At 46.7% G+C, this 17,116-nt stretch overlaps 1 protein-coding gene and 2 non-coding genes across 3 annotated transcripts; all 3 read right to left on the bottom strand.

Moving 5' to 3' along the window:
- Window positions 1-600: 600 nt before the first annotated feature.
- trnav-cac lies at window positions 601-673 on the bottom strand. Its single transcript has one exon. It is a non-coding gene; the product is annotated as a tRNA-Val (tRNA).
- Window positions 674-961: 288 nt separating this feature from the next.
- Window positions 962-1,034, bottom strand: trnak-cuu. Its single transcript has one exon. It is a non-coding gene; the product is annotated as a tRNA-Lys (tRNA).
- Window positions 1,035-2,482: 1,448 nt separating this feature from the next.
- On the bottom strand, window positions 2,483-16,372 carry clec4m (C-type lectin domain family 4 member M). The gene is made up of 8 exons (XM_018092531.2): window positions 15,978-16,372; window positions 14,679-14,772; window positions 13,049-13,156; window positions 10,463-10,525; window positions 8,319-8,366; window positions 5,315-5,457; window positions 4,088-4,200; window positions 2,483-3,072 (listed from the first exon to the last, which is right to left on the bottom strand). The coding sequence occupies exons 2-8, from the start codon at window positions 14,734-14,736 to the stop codon at window positions 2,928-2,930; spliced, it is 678 nt and encodes a 225-aa protein (XP_017948020.2). The 5' UTR covers window positions 14,737-14,772; window positions 15,978-16,372; the 3' UTR covers window positions 2,483-2,927.
- Between the last annotated feature and the right edge of the window lie 744 nt (window positions 16,373-17,116).

A 17,116-nucleotide genomic window follows, 5' to 3' on the forward strand; every position in this document is an offset into this window, starting at 1 on the left:
TGCGTATGTCACACACGTGCGCACAACATGGCTGCCAAACCGGGAGGCTAGGGCGAGCAGCCTAGCACTGTAGGGGGCTATTTTTTTTAAACTATTGTTTCCCCCAACTGGAGTGTGGGCTCTATTAACCCTTATCTCCTGTGAGGGAAGCAATTTCAGGGTGATAGGTGCCCTTAAACCCTGCAGAAGGCGCCTGACCAAAATCTGCCCTCAGGGCTGAATCGGCAGAAGGAGGTAGAAATCCTATTGTTTCTACCTCCTTATCTGCTGTTTCAGCCCTGACTGTGTGTGGCGGATCTGACGATGTTTAGTGCGACCAATGGTCGCACGAAACATCGTCAGATCGCCACGTGTATGGCCAGCTTTAGTCTAAACTACGGAAGAACAGTAGGGCCACCCAAAAAAAAAAAAAAATTCCAGTGAATAATGACTTTTAATCTCATAATTATGACTTTGACTTTTAATCTCATAATTATGACTTTTAAAAGTCATAATTCACCGGAATTTTTTTTTTTTTGGTGGCCCTACTGCTCTTCCGTATTTCCGTGCTAAACAAATGCTTACTTAACTTTTAGTTTATAAAAAAAAAAAAATAGTCACTGTTTCTGCCCGGTTTCGAACCGGGGACCTTTCGCGTGTGAGGCGAACGTGATAACCACTACACTACAGAAACTGAGCTGGGTGCAGGGCTATTTTCACTGGCAGTGAGAGGTATCTTTGCATTCCTTTACAGTTACTCTCTAGATAATAGTAATCACATGTTCAGACATGTTGTTGCCTGCATATCCCTCTTGTTCTTTGCTTTTAAACAGGTCACATGGGATTACAGGACTCAGCATACGGTTAGTCATAGCCTCTGCTTAATACACCAAGTATTCATTTTGAATCAGTCCAGTTAAATACACTAACATAAAAGCATTACTATGGGGTAATACATATAAACTAAAAAGAAAAGCTTTAGCGCCCAACGTGGGGCTCGAACCCACGACCCTGAGATTAAGAGTCTCATGCTCTACCGACTGAGCTAGCCGGGCTGTAAGAATTTGTTTCCAACTACTCAAATTAGAATCAACAACTTTTACTATAGCCCTTGGAGGAGCCATAATATTCTTTGAATGTGCCAAGGGGCAGGGAATGAGCAGGAGCAGCACAAGAGGCGCACAGTGCCATATGGTTATTTATTAACCCTAAATGTGTTAACTGTGCCTCCTTTCACTTTTCAGTGCTTCCAACCCTCAAGTACTAGCAATGGCAGAAGCCACCTTGTCCCTATTTACCCCAGAGCGTTAGCATCTTATAGAAATGGTCATTTAAATACCCTCACAGACCTGGGGAGTTGGTGCCGGGCAGAACCTAAAACTCCCTACATGTTAGCAGGCATGATGGAAGTGGAAGACACAGCTGCCAGGTAGGAAGTCACATGGAGGACACAGTTATCAGAAAGAAAGTCCCATGGACACAGTTGGCTAGCAAGAAGTTTCAAAGAAGACATACTTGCTAGGGAGGAGGCCATATGGAGGAGGACTCCTAAAGAGGATACAAATGCTGAGCAAGTCCCTTGGAAGACACACTTTCCAGCCAGGAAGTCACATGTAGGACACAGCAATGAGGCAGGCAGTTCCATGGAGGCAACAGCTGCTGGGCAGGTGGTCCTATGGAGGACACAGTTACCAGGAAGGAGGATTCAATGAGGCATAGCTACCAGACAGGAGGCCCTATGGGGGACACAGCTACTAGGCAGGAGGTCCCATGGAGGACACAAGTGCCAGGCAGGAAGTCAAATGGAGGATACACTTGCCAGGCAGGAATTTACATAGAGGACAAAACAGCTAGGCAGGAGGATCCATGAAGGACATGGCTGCTGAATAGGAGGTTCCATGAAGGACACAATTGCCCAACAGGAAGTCCCATGGAGCACACAGGTGCCATGCAGGAGGTCTTAAAGAACATCAGTTTGTTTGCTAACCAAGAAATCCAATTGAGGACACAAATAATAACTTCACCCACATTGTATTTGTCTTGGTGAACTGTAAATGACAGTTGAGGGGCACAAGCCTAGAGGGTTGATGAGGTTGGTGGGAGCTCTGAAGGAGTAATAGGAGTGCAAACTGGGAGAATAGAGACCAATACTGGGCAACAAAGCAGCATAGGGGCTACTCACATTACTAGAGGCCCCCAACTTGTTGCCCCAGATTCCATAAGGCATCAGGTCCCACAATATTGGCAACTGAGTCCTCCATTTACCCAAGCAAGCAAGTCATTTAGCGATTCCCATGTGTTTCATGCATTTCTGTATGTCACTAATGTGAGCATTGAGTCCATGCACTGAACTGGATAAACAGAGTAAATTAATATGACCTTTCATCTCCTTTGATGTTTCCCAGTAACCGCACCCACCCAATCTCTGCCCATTCTCTATTCTGTGCCCCCCTCATCTCTCTCTCTCTAGCTGCTACCCTATTATACATTACAGGAAGAAATATACATTCAGCATGAGTCCTTTATGTTTATATCAGCTGGAAACAAACACTGCCTGTATTGTACAGTGATACTAAACATTAATACAAAAATATAGAAATACTTTTACATTCAGCCCCCCCCCCTCCTATTGGTCGGCCACTATCCACTTACAGAAATCTTGTAACCACTTTGGAGCAGTGACCCCTTCTTGTTGTGTGGATAACAGGTGATGGATATCAGAACTATGATCAACTCCTAGCTATCCCTGTATTATAAAGGCAGTATAAAACTGCTATGTGCTATGCTCTGCACTAAGAAAGCAATGTACAGTGTTTCATACCCCTATAAATATAAACATATATATTTCCAACATCTTCAGCGTTCGGGCAGCTATTTTGTTCCCCATTGCCATTATTGAATTGACCCCACCCCTCTTCATGGAGCCCAGAGCGTGCATAGCATTGAAACTATGTGCGGGATGGGATTTTCTTCTCACAAATGGCATAGCAATAGCTGTAAGAGCACGGGACATCATTCCACTCTCCATGAGTCCACATGTGAGCACAGTCTTCGTTATTTAGATGATCATTTGGTTCTCCTTCCTTCCAGAATCTATGGAGAGAAAGATATAAGCTTCAATGTATCACATGTAATGCCCTCATCAGTACTTGGCACCATTCACACTGGGGAAGCTCACTGCACAAGTGCTTTGCCTGCAGTGAAGGAGTTGGGTCACACCAAAAGAACCTAGTAGGTAAGCTGGGGGAAGAGAGGGTGAAGGCTTTATAGGGCTGATGATCATGGGAAGAGCGACCATGATTATTATTATAATAATATCAGTTAGGCCCATCAGAGTGTCCTATACAGTGGCCGGTAAGCTGCCAACTTGGCCCATAAGCAGTTTAATTGACCCATGAAGCTCACTGCACAAGTGCTTTGCCTGCAGTGAAAATTAAACATGTCTAATTGTTATCTACCAGATATTGGACAGTAAAGGTGGCCATACACCTTCAGATCTGCTCGCTTGGCGATGTCGCCAAGCGAGCGGATCTTCTCCCCATATCCCCACCTACCGGTGGGCGATATCGGGAGAATCCAGGCTAATAAGATTGTTTGGCTCTGGGGCCAAACGATCAAATTATAACGCCGGGTATAGGCATCAACGAGCCAATGCGGTCCCCGATCCGACTAGATTTTTTAACCTGCCCGATCGATATCTGGTCGATTTCAGGCCAGATATCGGTTGGGCAGGCCCATCGGTAGTGCCCCTACACGGGCCGATTAGCTGCCGAATCTGTCTAAGGGACTGATATCGGCAGCTAGAATCGGCCCGTGTATGGGGACCTTTAGGCCGTCAGAGAGTCCTATACAGGGGCCGGTAAGCTCCTAACTTGGCCCATAAGCAGCTTTAATTGACCCAGGTATGGCCACCTTTAGTGACATATATTCGTTGAACCTGGTCCCTTTGGCACCAGGTGTAAGACCACAGGACATGGGCTAGTTACATACTGTAGGCACAAGGCTCAATTCAGGTTGCATAAGCTGGTGAAGAACTTGAACAGTCCATACAGGGAAAATTCATAGAAGCTTTTCAGCATAACAGAACAACCCATATCTCTACACCTACTTATATGATGTACTGTAGTCTGTTCCATCAACCCAGACCCATGCCCCTTCCTGATCTGTGTCACTGAGGCCAATCCAGTAACGGTCATCCTGGGTGGTTTCATAGAGAAAGTCCTAGAGGGACAAAGAGTTACATCCTCATTATAGTTGAGACTTGGCACCAATGGAAAGCTTTATATTTCCCAGTCAGTAATCCTGCATTGTTCTCAAGCATCAGTCACAGGGGGACTTATTAAAAGGTTGGCCACCTGACCTTGTCCTCAGAATTAAGGATAATAACTCCTGGAACTCCTCTCCTATAGTTCCAGGGATTTCCAAAGCCTCACTAAGCATTCATCCTAAAAACTTCTTCATGACTGGACACCCTTTCTATTGCTTCCCCCCAGGGGTCAGTCTCACACTGGGTCTCCAAGGCCCACTAGGGAACGTGATATTTAGGCCCCATTCTAACATATATAAATTGCAATTGACTTGTATTGGGGATCCACCAGGGTATTAAAGGAAATGTAAGCCCTACATTACTATATACTATGTATATATATGTTGGGCATGTCTCCCCCACCCAAACCACACCATTTGTACTGCATATATCCCCTCCATTCCCCAGCACCATTACATTTTCCTAAAACAAATAGCAGCTTGGCAGCCATTTTCCCTCTCACACATCTTTAGTAGCATTTACATCTGCAAATAGCACATGTGCACTGTAAAGTTCATGCAACGAAGAATGCAGGCTTACACAGGCAGAAATGACTTTGTACTGTACTTTTTCTTATACCTATTCTACAAGTATTTATTTATTTAGGGTAGTGTATTCCTGTTAGGATACAGTCGTACCCCCCCACCCCCCACCCCCCACCCCCTTCAAAAACAGTAACAGCAACATATCTCATTGTAATCCTTTGGGCTTGTCATCTGTCTGTTGCATTAACGATAACCAGAACTGACAGGTTCACAGTGCAAGAGAAGCCTGCATGTTAAATAGAGCATATGGGGGTCTACAGTGCAAGACCAACAGAAGGTTCATGGGGCAAAAAAAGGTGTGATATGATTTTTGGAAGAAGCTGGTTTGAGCAATTGAATGTGCAGCACTCTATGTAAATTTACAGCATTTCATTAGTTGGGGTTAGTTCCCCTTTAAAGTTTGGCAGCCATGCTCTGTAACAGAGAGATGAGCCTGTGGAAGTTGGTGCCGTCTCTCACTGCCAGCCAGCTGCATTATCCTCACCTGTTCATTCTCACTGGTGATGACAGCCAGGTCACTTTCCTTCTTCAAACACAGGGCCCGGGCTTTATTCCAGCCCATGATGCTTTTGGAGAAATAGTAGCAGCTCCCATTAAACTCCTTCCAGCCGCTGTCACAATTGCTCCCTACAAAAGGGACAATGATGATGGTGAGGGGTGAAACTATTTTGCAGGAACAGTACAGACACTATTCCACTGAAACACTAAAGGCCACAGATGATGTTGTACTGTAACTCCCAGAATGTCAGCCTCCCGAAGTTGCTGATGTTGTCTTTTATGCCTTTATACAGCGCTGCGGAATATGTTGGCGCTTTATAAATAAATGTTAATAATAATAATGCCTTACCCATTGAAACACAGGGAAGGAGAATGGGAGCTGTTCCTACAGATGCCTATGGGTCTCTCACTCCCATGCAAAAATGGTGGCTAGAGTCCCTATGGACCCATGCGTTTTCTTTATTATCACTTCCTGAACATGAAGTGAGGTTTAAGGGGTTGTTCACCTTTGAGTTAACTTTTAGTATGATGTAGCCCAGGGGTCCCCAACCTTTCTTACTCGTGAGCCACAGTCAAATGTAAAAAGACTTGGGGAGCAACACAAGCACCATAAAATCTCATGGAGGTGCAAAATAAGGGCTAAGATTGGCTATTAGGGGCCTCTATGCACCCTATCAGCTTACAGGGGGCTTTATTTGGTAGGAAATCTTGTTTTTATTCAACCAAAACTTGCCCCCAAGTCAGGAATTCAAAAATAACTCCCTGGTTTGGGGTCACTGAGAGCAACAGCCAAGGGGTTGGGGAGCAACATGTTGCCCCCGAGTCACTGGTTGGGGATCACTGATGAAGAGAGTAATATTCTGAGACAATTTGCTATTGGTCTTCATTTTTTATTTGCAGTTTTTTAGTTATTTAATTTTCAGTTCAGCAGCTCTGCAGTTTGGAGTGTCAGCAGCTATGTGGTTGCCAGGGTCCAAGTTACATTAGCAACCAGGGAGTGGTTTGGATTAGAGTCTGATATATGAATAGGAGAGGGGCCCGAATAGAAAAGAAAGTTACAAAAAGTAACAATAACAATAAAACTGTAGCCGCACAGAGCAAAAGTTATTGGCTGCCGGGGTCAGTGACCCCCATTCAAAGAGTTGAAAGAAGGCGGCAAACAGGGTCGGACGGAGCCGCCGGGACACCGGGAAAAATCCCGGTGAGCCCCGGCTCTAGTGGGCCCCCGTCCCTTACCTGCGCTCCCCCTGCCCGACCGCTCGTCCCCTGACGCGTTAAATTTACACGCTCAGGGGAGGACGTCGGGTGGGGGGCCCTGCGAGGAGGGTTAGGGGGGCTCCTACGGGGTAAGGTGCGGTGCGGGGACCTGCAGGGCCCCTGGGGCGGGAGCCGCGGTGGGCCCTTCACCCCCCCAGTCCGACCCTGGCGGGAAATCATTCAAAAACTTTAAGAAATTTATAATTACCAACTGAAAGGAATAGAATAGGTCATTCTATAACATACTAAAAGTTTGGTTAAAGGTGAAGCACCCCTTTAAGGGCTTGACACCTCTTTGTTAAGATGGAATGTAAGAAAAAAGTGTCAGACTGGGGTGTGTGGGGCCCACCGGGACTGCCACCTTAGGGGCCCCCCCTCACCCCAGCCACGAGCTTCTCTGTAGGAAAAGATCAGCCCCAATTGCAACATCGCCCCCACCCCCCCCATATGCACACCCACTTTATGGACACAATCTGGGATGGAGGGGGTAGCGCTCAGTTGCACCCACAGGCAGTTCGAGGCCAGAGACAGGGAGCAGGACTGGGTCGGTGGGGCCCACTGGGTTTTTTCCCTGGTCTCTCAGCCCAGTCCGACCCTGTAAGAGGATTCTGAACAGTAAGGGTGAAAGGGCAAAACCCTATAACTGGGAAGGAATGCATTGGGTATACAGTAAGTCTTGATGTTTATTCCTTGCAGACTTGTATACAAGGCATTAAGCAATGATGAGCGGGGCCCCTCACAGCCAAGCAGTTGTTTTCCATGTTCAGTTGGGGTTAGAGCAGGCTTAACAGTGTGAACAATTGTGTTTGTGGCTACAGAACGCTGTGATATTGCTCATACGATAAACCAGTCAGTGCCAAACATGGGATAACTAACGTGCATATTATCCAGTTATAAACATCTGGCAGAAGTTATGAATCTCAGAAACGTGATTCCACCCAGTCAGTGTTAGAGTCGAGGGTGGGAGGAATTAACAGCAGCACAAACAGGTTTTAAACTGGGGCCACATTCCTGCCAATGCCCCCCCCCCCCCCCCCGGGATTACCCACAATGCAAGTCTCAGCTGACACTTCACTGGATGAATATGGTGCATAGATCAGCATACTATTCATGGCATTTTGCACTTTACACCCTGTAGCCAGTACCGGACTGGGAATCAAAATAGGCCCTGGCATTCCAAGTACACAGAGGCCCAAACAGCCCCCATAGGCCCAATAGATAGTGACTGTCTATGGCATCTTACAGCAGCCCCTCTGGTATTTGCCTGAACCCACAGATTGCCAGTCCGGGCCTGATTTTCAGTACACAGAGGCCCAAACAGCCCCCCCATAGGCCCAATAAATAGTGAGTATCTATGGCATCTTACAGCAGCCCCTCTGGCATTTGCCTGAACCCACAGATTGCCAGTCCGGGCCTGATTTTCAGTACACAGGGGCCCAAACAGCCCCCCCAGCCCAATAAATAGTGAGTGTCTATGGCACCTTACAGCAGCCCCTCTGGCATTTGCCTGAACCCACAGATTGCCAGTCCGGGCCTGATTTTCAGTACACAGAGGCCCAAACAGCCCCCCCATAGGCCCAATAAATAGTGAGTGTCTATGGCACCTTACAACAGCCCCTCTGGCATTTGCCTGAACCCACAGATTGCCAAGTCGACCCTGCCTGTAGTGAATAACCCAATGTGGGCTGTTACTTGCCCTGCTCCGCACAAAAGAATTTCTCTCATTCTCTTACTCTGTGATGTTTCTTCCAGTTGCTTCAGTTTATAGACAAGCACAGATACTGCAAGAGACAAAAACAGTGAATATGGGACAGCAAAGATTTCCGATAGTGTGTATATAAATATCTGTAACTGACAAAGTGAACTGAGAGATACGGCATTCTAGATTTTCGGGGGGGGGGGGGGATTTCTCAATTTGGTCACGGGACAAATGGGAATTTCCATTGTTTCCTTAAATACACATTTATGCCAGTTCTGCAAAAATGAGAGTGATTCAGCTGCATTTTGTAACTTTCCCTAGAACAGAACTTTGATGAAAATAGCCTCTTTGGTTATCGTTATTCTCTAGACCAGTGCTGTCCAACTGGTGCCCCCCTGTATTGTTTAAATATGTAATCCCCTGTAATGTTCACACCTGTAGGTGCAGTAGGCAAGGTACAGCAGGCAGAGTATGGCACACACAGACAGCATAGGGCAGGCAGAGTATGGCACAGACAGGCAGCATAGGGCAGGCAGAGTATGGCACACACAGGCAGCATATGGCAGGCAGAATATGGCACACACTGACAGCATAGGGCAGGCAGAGTATGGCACACACAAGCAGCATAGGGCAGGCAGAATATGGCACACACAGGCAGCATAGGGCAGGCAGAATATGGCACACACAGACAGCATAGGGCAGGCAGACTATGGCACACACAGACAGCATAGGGAAGGCAGAGTATGGCACACACAGGCAGGGTAGGGAAGGCAGAGTATGGCACACACAGGCAGCATAGGGCAGGCAGAGTATGGCACACACAGGCAGCATATGGCAGGCAGAATATGGCACACACTGACAGCATAGGGCAGGCAGAGTATGGCACAGACAGGCAGCATAGGGCAGGCAGAGTATGGCACACACAGGCAGCATATGGCAGGCAGAATATGGCACACACTGACAGCATAGGGCAGGCAGAGTATGGCACACACAAGCAGCATAGGGCAGGCAGAATATGGCACACACAGGCAGCATAGGGCAGGCAGAATATGGCACACACAGACAGCATAGGGCAGGCAGACTATGGCACACACAGACAGCATAGGGAAGGCAGAGTATGGCACACACAGGCAGGGTAGGGAAGGCAGAGTATGGCACACACAGGCAGCATAGGGCAGGCAGAGTATGGCACCCACAGGCAGGGTAGGGCAGGCAGAGTATGGCACCCACAGGCAGGGTAGGGAAGGCAGAGTATGGCACACACAGGCAGCATAGGGCAGGCAGAGTATGGCACCCACAGGCAGGGTAGGGAAGGCAGAGTATGGCACACACAGGCAGCATAGGGCAGGCAGAGTATGGCACAGACAGGCAGCATAGGGCAGACAGAGTATGGCACACACAGGCAGCATAGGGCAGACAGAGTATGGCACACACAGGCAGCATAGGGCAGGCAGAGTATGGCTCACAGGGAGGTGAACCTGGCAGGGTTTGGTTCTGGAAGTTTGTTAGAATTTGAAAATAGTCATTATATGGTCCCTAAAGTGTGTTATTATATGCTGGGGATTGCCGTGCTGTCCATAGGGGAAGAGGAGCCATATGGATTTAAGGGTATGTCTTAATATGGCATAATATACAGTAATTCTTTCACATGTGAAAGAAGGGGGATATCCCTACAGTGAGCACCAGCCATTTGGGTTTTTGCTCCGCTGCCACCATTAATGTGGGTATAGTCTTAAAAGCTCTTGTGATAACATGGGTGTGGTTTGGCTTCCATGGGTGTGGCTTCCATTATCAGCCCTCCACCACGTAGGCCAGAAAAATTCCAGCCCTCGGTACCACAGACGTTGGACAGCACTGCTCTAGACAAATATCTACTATCTGCTTAGCATATCCTTCCTCTCTGCATATTGCTGTGTGTATGTAGGGGACAAGGTACCTTGTGCTGACTTGGCATAGCCATTCATAGATATAGAAGATATAAGCAAGGGAAAAGCTGCATGTCTACTGCAGCGGTACTGGGGTGCAGAAGATTTTGAGGGCTTCTTGGGTTGAGAAAGGAGCCAATATTGTCTTTTCTAATATACAAAGGGGCCCAAAACAAAGGTTTGTTCAGCCTCCACAGCTGGGAAATATTGGCCGTAACATCCAAAGTCCCTAGATAACCAATCACAGACTTACCATTGTTCTTCAGTTCACTGTACTCTTTACTCTTGCTCTCCATCGATGCTCCAGAGTTGGATGCTTGTATAGAAAGAAAAAAACTGTTTAAAGGGACCACTAAACACCAGGATGTTTCTAACTTATCTTCTGGAAAGGCTTTACCACCGGCATTGATATAAACCAAGTGGGAAAACGCATGTGTTGCCTGTGCTTCACTTATCAGGCCGAGGTTGCCTCGCAAAGCAACTTTATGCTACTTTGCAGTGCGTACATTTTCCCACCGGCAATTTACATTAATACTGGTAAGAAAGCCTTCTAAGAAAAGTAAAGCAGTAAAGAAGATTTGCAGCGGGTGAATAATCTTAAGGGGCAGATTTATCAAAATGTGAGATTAGAGTGCAACACAGAAAAATTCACCCACTTGCTATGGGAACATTCACCTATTCATATATATGCTTCCAAAAATTTTAAAAAAATTCAGGGAGATTAGATGCCATGGTTGCTGACGTTTAACTGCAGGCAAGTAATCTCCCTGTGGGCCGTGGCCCACAGAGCGGGTTAGTGGGCTGATGTCCCACAGGAGCGGGTTAGTCTCTGGCAATAGATCCCTACTATTACAGGCGACAGCTCCGAAATGCTTTTTCACCAGCAACAATAGGAGTCACTGGTGGAAAGTCACGTGAAGTTGCCTCCAGGAGTAAACTGCACGCAACTTTGGAAAACGGAAGTGATGCAAAGGCATCACCAGTGATTCCTATTTGTGCCATTGGAAGGGCATTTCAAAGCGCCCCCCCTGGGGCCAAACGATCGAATTATAATCGAATTATAATGACGGGCATAGGCAAAGTCGGTTCGGGGACTGCATCAACAAGCCGATTCAGTCCCCAATCCGACTAGATTTTCTAACCTGCCCGATTGAGATCTGGCCGATTTCAAGCCAGATATCAGTCGGGCAGGCCTGCCGGTAGTGCCCATACACGGGCCAAATAGCTGCTGAATCGATCTAAGGCAGTGCTGTCCAACTTCTACGGTGCCGAGGGCTGGAATTTCTCTAGCATACATGGTGGAGGGCCGCTAATGGAAGCCAGTTTTGACCACTCCCCTTTTTGAAACCACACCCACTTCAAACCACACCTATTTTATCACAATGGTGGTAGCACAGCAAAATCCCAAATGCTTGGTCCTTACTGTGGGGATATCAACCCTCATTCATATGTGAAAGAATTATGTCATATTAAAATATACCCTTAAATTCCATATGCCTCCTCCTACCCTGTGGATAGCAGGGCAACCCCCAGTACATAATTACACACCTTATGGACCATTTAATGGCTATTTCCAACTGCTAACAAACTCCCACAACAAACCCCCTGCCAGGTTCACCTCCCACAAGCAGCATAGGGCAAGCAGAGTATGGCACACACAGGCAGCACTCTGCCTGTCCTATGCTGTCTGTGTGTGCCATACTCTGCCTGTCCTACCCTGCCTGTGTGTGCCATACTCTGCCTGTCCTACCCTGCCTGTGTGTGCCATACTCTGCCTTCCCTATGCTGCCTCTGTGTGCCATACTCTGCCTGCCCTACCCTGCCTGTGTGTGCCATACTCTGCCTGCCCTACCCTTCCTGTGTGTGCCATACCCTCCCTGACCTATGCTGCCTGTGTGTGCCATACTCTGCCTTCCCTATGCTGCCTCTGTGTGCCATACTCTGCCTGCCCTACCCTGCATGTGTGTGCCATACCCTGCCTGACCTATGCTGCCTGTGTGTGCCATACTCTGCCTTCCCTATGCTGCCTCTGTGTGCCATACTCTGCCTGCCCTACCCTGCCTGTGTGTGCCATACCCTGCCTGACCTATGCTGCCTCTGTGTGCCATACTCTGCCTGCCCTACCCTTCCTGTGTGTGCCATACCCTCCCTGACCTATGCTGCCTGTGTGTGCCATACTCTGCCTTCCCTATGCTGCCTCTGTGTGCCATACTCTGCCTGCCCTACCCTGCCTGTGTGTGCCATACTCTGCCTGCCCTACCATGACTGTTTGTGCCATACTCTGCCTGCCCTACCCTTCCTGTGTGTGCCATACCCTCCCTGACCTATGCTGCCTGTGTGTGCCATACTGTACCTGCCCTATGCTGGCTGTATGTGCCATACTCTGCCTACAGTACCTATGTCTGAGGTTTAAAGAAGTGAACAATGTGGGTGATTACAGTCTGAGCCTGAGGTGTGAACACTGCAGAGATTAAAAGGTGTGAAAAACACAGGGAATTACATATTTAAACAATACAGGGGGATTACAGCCTGAATCTGAGGTGAGAACCATGCAGGGGGCCAGTTAATCACAGTACTGATACCATTTAAAGCTTACTCAAAGGTAAGCCATCAAAGCAGCCAGACAGGTGGGGGGCCACACAGAGGGGGGTCGCGGGCCGCATGTGGCCCGCGGGCCGCCAGTTGGACAGCACTGATCTAAGGGACTGATATCGGCAGCTAGAATCGGCCCGTGTATGGGGACCTTTAGTCCCCCGCGATATCAGAGAGATCTATCGCGGGCAACTAACACGCTCTGTGGGAAATCAGCCCTAAGGAAAACATCTCCATTGTGACTGACCTTTAGATAAGAACATGATGAAGAGGGTTAGGATGAGGATGTAGGACAGTGCCAGCAAGCTGTAGATAAGGTATTTAGATCTTCTTTGGTAAAGAGGAGACTTTTTATCTAGAAAAGATAAGATTCAGAAATTTACTCAGGGTGCTAAGCATGTTTCTACATAAAGATCACAGGTCAGAACAAAAAAATTCAAAATGGTGTTGGCTTTCCAGGTCTATGACCTCTCATAGCAAAATTATTTAGGGACTAACTATTCACCAAGCACCAGTAAAGTCTCACCAGGGCATCAGCATGGCAGAGGTTACAGTATCATTTAGGCCTAATAAGAATACAAATAAAAAAAATGGGAAGCTCCCCAAGGAGGTGCAGACTTGGTCCTCAATTCCATGGGAAAATGAAACCTGCCTAAATAAAATCTTCCCGATTTTTACTCAGATAACGGTAGGGTAGGCCCATCAAGGGGCCTCATACACTGGCCAATAAGCTGCCAACTTGGTCCTCAAGCAGCTTTCATTAGCCTGTGTATTGCCACTGTAAGAAAGGGCAGGCATATACACCTCACTTCTTCTCGGGCAAATAAATAGTCAACTTAACGGCTGCCTTAGATCTTTATCTCTCCTGTTGATAAAACTTTGCATCGACAGTGAAATGCCAATTAATTGACTGCAGGGAGGATGGAGCATTCTTTGGCCGGGGGTGGGGGGGGGAATGATTGGATCAGTCTAATTGGCTCAGCATGGAGGGGAATAAGATCTGCTTATTTTGCCAGCTTTAGTCCTTGGGTAGCTTGGCTAATCATTTTGCTATTTTTTGCAGGGATCCCAAACCTTTTTTTTTTTTTTTTTTTACCAGTGAGCCACACTTAAATGTTAAAGAGTTGGGGAGTAGCACAACATGAAAAAAGTACCTGGGCTGTGATTGGCTATTTGGTAGCCCTATGAGGACTGGCAGCCTATAGAAGGCTCTGTTAGGCTTTACACTGGGTTTTATGTGCAAATGAGGCCACTGGGAGCAACATCCAAGGGGTTAGGGCGCAACATGTTGCTCCTGGGACACTGGTTGGGGATCACTGCTTTACTGTATATAGCCTATCACAATGGCAGAACAGGAGTATAATTAACTTTCGGTTGGCAATTATTTTTAATTCCCTATCAAACAGGTCTAGTAGGCTTCTCCTGAGTCCCTATCCTGGGAGGGGCCTTGATTACTCTTTACATATATGCTGGAATGCATTATAGACAGATCTTTGTTTATACATAAATAAGCAAAAAAAAACCCAAGAGCCTTTGAGTTGGTAGAAAGGGAATTATAAAGGGTTAACCTGAATGCACAGTTTTGAACTGCACTCCTCTAAGCAGACAGAGATACCAACGCATTGCCCTAGGTCAAGTAGTTTGAGGGGCTCACTAAGGCTTAAGCCTCATGGTTGAGCCAAAATGTGCAAGTATGCATTTCAGCACATCCAATGCACATCCAAACGTTGACTAGCGCATAGGGACTGTTTCTCTGCCTGCGTTTATTATCCGCAGCCTGAGATTCAGCCCCACGTGGCTGGAGCCTAAACTGTTGACTAAAATGTAATGTTATGTACATAAGCGCTGCATGAATGTTTGAAGGAAAGGTTCATTGCCTGAATGGTTCAGCTCAATATCCAGCCTCTCGCAGCTCGTGCTGAATTCTGTGTCCATAGCCAGGGAAGAGTCTCTCACACACCCAGTCTGCACCTACGGGGAACAAACACAGGATAAAGGCAGGATTTTTCCACAAAATGGTTATGGTTGGACCTGGATTTAGTTGTGGTGCCACTAGGCCACTCATACCCCCGCCCCCCTACTCACTTGCACTCACCTCCAGCCCACTCGCTTCATCTGTGCTCCTCCTCCCCACACATCTCCATTACTGATTGGCTGCACTGGGACTGGGCAGGCGGGAGATTCAAACAGCTGTAAAAATCTCCCACCCAGACCCCAGTGCAGATGTGGGCAGCGGGCGGACGTTTATATGACAGGCCAACCTCATTTTCTGCTTGATAATTTGTGACGACCCCTTAGCTTCCCAATAGCTGCCCAGAGCCACTGATCATGTGCAGTGCCACTGACATTTCAGATGGGGAGCTTCTGTGACGACTGTAAAGTCCTATATCATTGTAGAGATGCTGAAACTTAAGGCTGGTTCAATAAGTTCAGTACATAAAATATGGCATTTCTAGCCATATTCATTTTTAGGGTGTAGTTCTCCTTTAAAATTAACCACACCACACACACACGTTCAGATAAACCAGATAAGTGATTAACTGATATCTGACTCCCCCACGGTGGCTATTGTTGCCACCTTCCTAAAAAGAAAAAACTGTATGGTGAGGGGGCAGGCACGGGGGGGCTGACAGTGATGTAACAGGGACAACGTGAATAATGACGTAAAAGTGACAGAAGGGAGGAGGACTTGTTACAGCAGATCTGGGAAGGAAAAAGAAAAAACTGGGGAGGATCGGGGCAGGGCCAGGGGCTTAACTTAAGGGTAGTACAAATCTACTGGCAACTACCTTGGGATTCCAATTACAGTTTGGAATTTCAGCAGCTATCTGGTTGCTAGAGTCTTGTTTACCTTAGCAACCAGGCAGTAGTCTGCATGAGAGACTGGACAATGAATAGGAAGGGGCCTGAAAAGAAGGATTAAGACTAAAAAGTAACAATAACAGTAAGATTGTAAGCTTACAGAGCAATTGTGTTTTAGCTACCCGGGTCAGTGACCCCCCCCCCCCCATGTAGAAGAGAAAGGCAAATAATTTGAACACTATACAAAATAAATAATGAAGACCAATTGCAAAGGGAATTGCTAGGAATAGGGCATTCTATAACATATTAGATATAAAGGTGAACCACTAAAGCAAAAGTTACACCCCTGGTTTCTGAATAACAGATCCTATTACCTGTATATTGCCCTGTCGGCTCCCTTTTCTCCTTTCCTTGTTCTCTGGGAAACGTCCCGTCTCACATAGGAGACCACGCAGAGTCCTCGCTCGATCAACGCAGTTTTACTTGTGTATTGTGAAAGTATTCCCGATCCCTGAAGGATAGAAAACTACTTCCTTATGGTGCAGCTGGATTCTGGAGGGTTTCCCAATATGCACCAAGGCAAACACGGACCGGCAGGCAGAAGAAGGGAGATAGGAGACCGTGCATGGATGGGGCTGCTTTGCTGTACAGCTGCTGAGTAAGGACAAATGCCCTCCCTGTGATGTCACACAGCCATTGGATATATTTTATATTGTATTTTATGGGAAGTGGGTGCCCAGGCATTAAAAACCTACTTCCCCTTTAACCCCACCCTTAGTGTATTGCACCAGAGCCTGCGGGGTCAGAAGAAAAGGGAATAATTTAACCATGAAATAAACCCAATAGGGCTGTTCTGCCCCCAATAAGGGGTAATTATATCTTAGTTGGGATCAAGTACAGGTACTGTTTTATTATTACAGAGAAAAGGGAATCATTTAACCATGAAATAAACCCAAAAGGGCTGTTCTGCCCCCAATAAGGGGTAATTATATCTTAGTTGGGATCAAGTACAGGTACTGTTTTATTATTACAGAGAAAAGGGAATCATTTAACCATGAAATAAACCCAATAGGGCTGTTCTGCCCCCAATAAGGGGTAATTATATCTTAGTTGGGATCAAGTACAGGTACTGTTTTATTATTACAGAGAAAAGGGAATCATTTAACCATGAAATAAACCCAATAGGGCTGTTCTGCCCCAATAAGGGGTAATTATATCTTAGTTGGGATCAAGTACAGGTACTGTTTTATTATTACAGAGAAAAGGGAATCATTTAACCATTAAATAAACCCAATAGGGCTGTTCTGCCCCAATAAGGGGTAATTATATCTTAGTTGGGATCAAGTACAGGTACTGTTTTATTATTACAGAGAAAAGGGAATCATTTAACCATTAAATAAACCCAATAGGGCTGTTCTGCCCCCAATAAGGGGTAATTATATCTTAGTTGGGATCAAGTACAGGTACTGTTTTATTATTACAGAGAAAAGGGAATCATTTAACCATTAAATAA

This window comes from Xenopus tropicalis, chromosome 3, assembly GCF_000004195.4.
Source record: "Xenopus tropicalis strain Nigerian chromosome 3, UCB_Xtro_10.0, whole genome shotgun sequence".
NCBI lineage: Eukaryota > Metazoa > Chordata > Amphibia > Anura > Pipidae > Xenopus > Xenopus tropicalis.

What these genes read in the sequence shown, in the direction of transcription:
- clec4m (XM_018092531.2), bottom strand. Translation starts at nt 14,736, where the DNA reads ATGGACACAGAATTCAGCACGAGCTGCGAGAGGCTGGATATTGAGCTG. An exon ending in CAGTGAACTGAAGAACAATG is followed by an intron (nt 8,367 to 10,462) that starts GTAAGTCTGTGA and finishes TGTCTCTTGCAG; the next exon opens with TATCTGTGCTTGTCTATAAA. An exon ending in TCACCAGTGAGAATGAACAG is followed by an intron (nt 4,201 to 5,314) that starts GTGAGGATAATG and finishes TTGTCCCTCTAG; the next exon opens with GACTTTCTCTATGAAACCAC.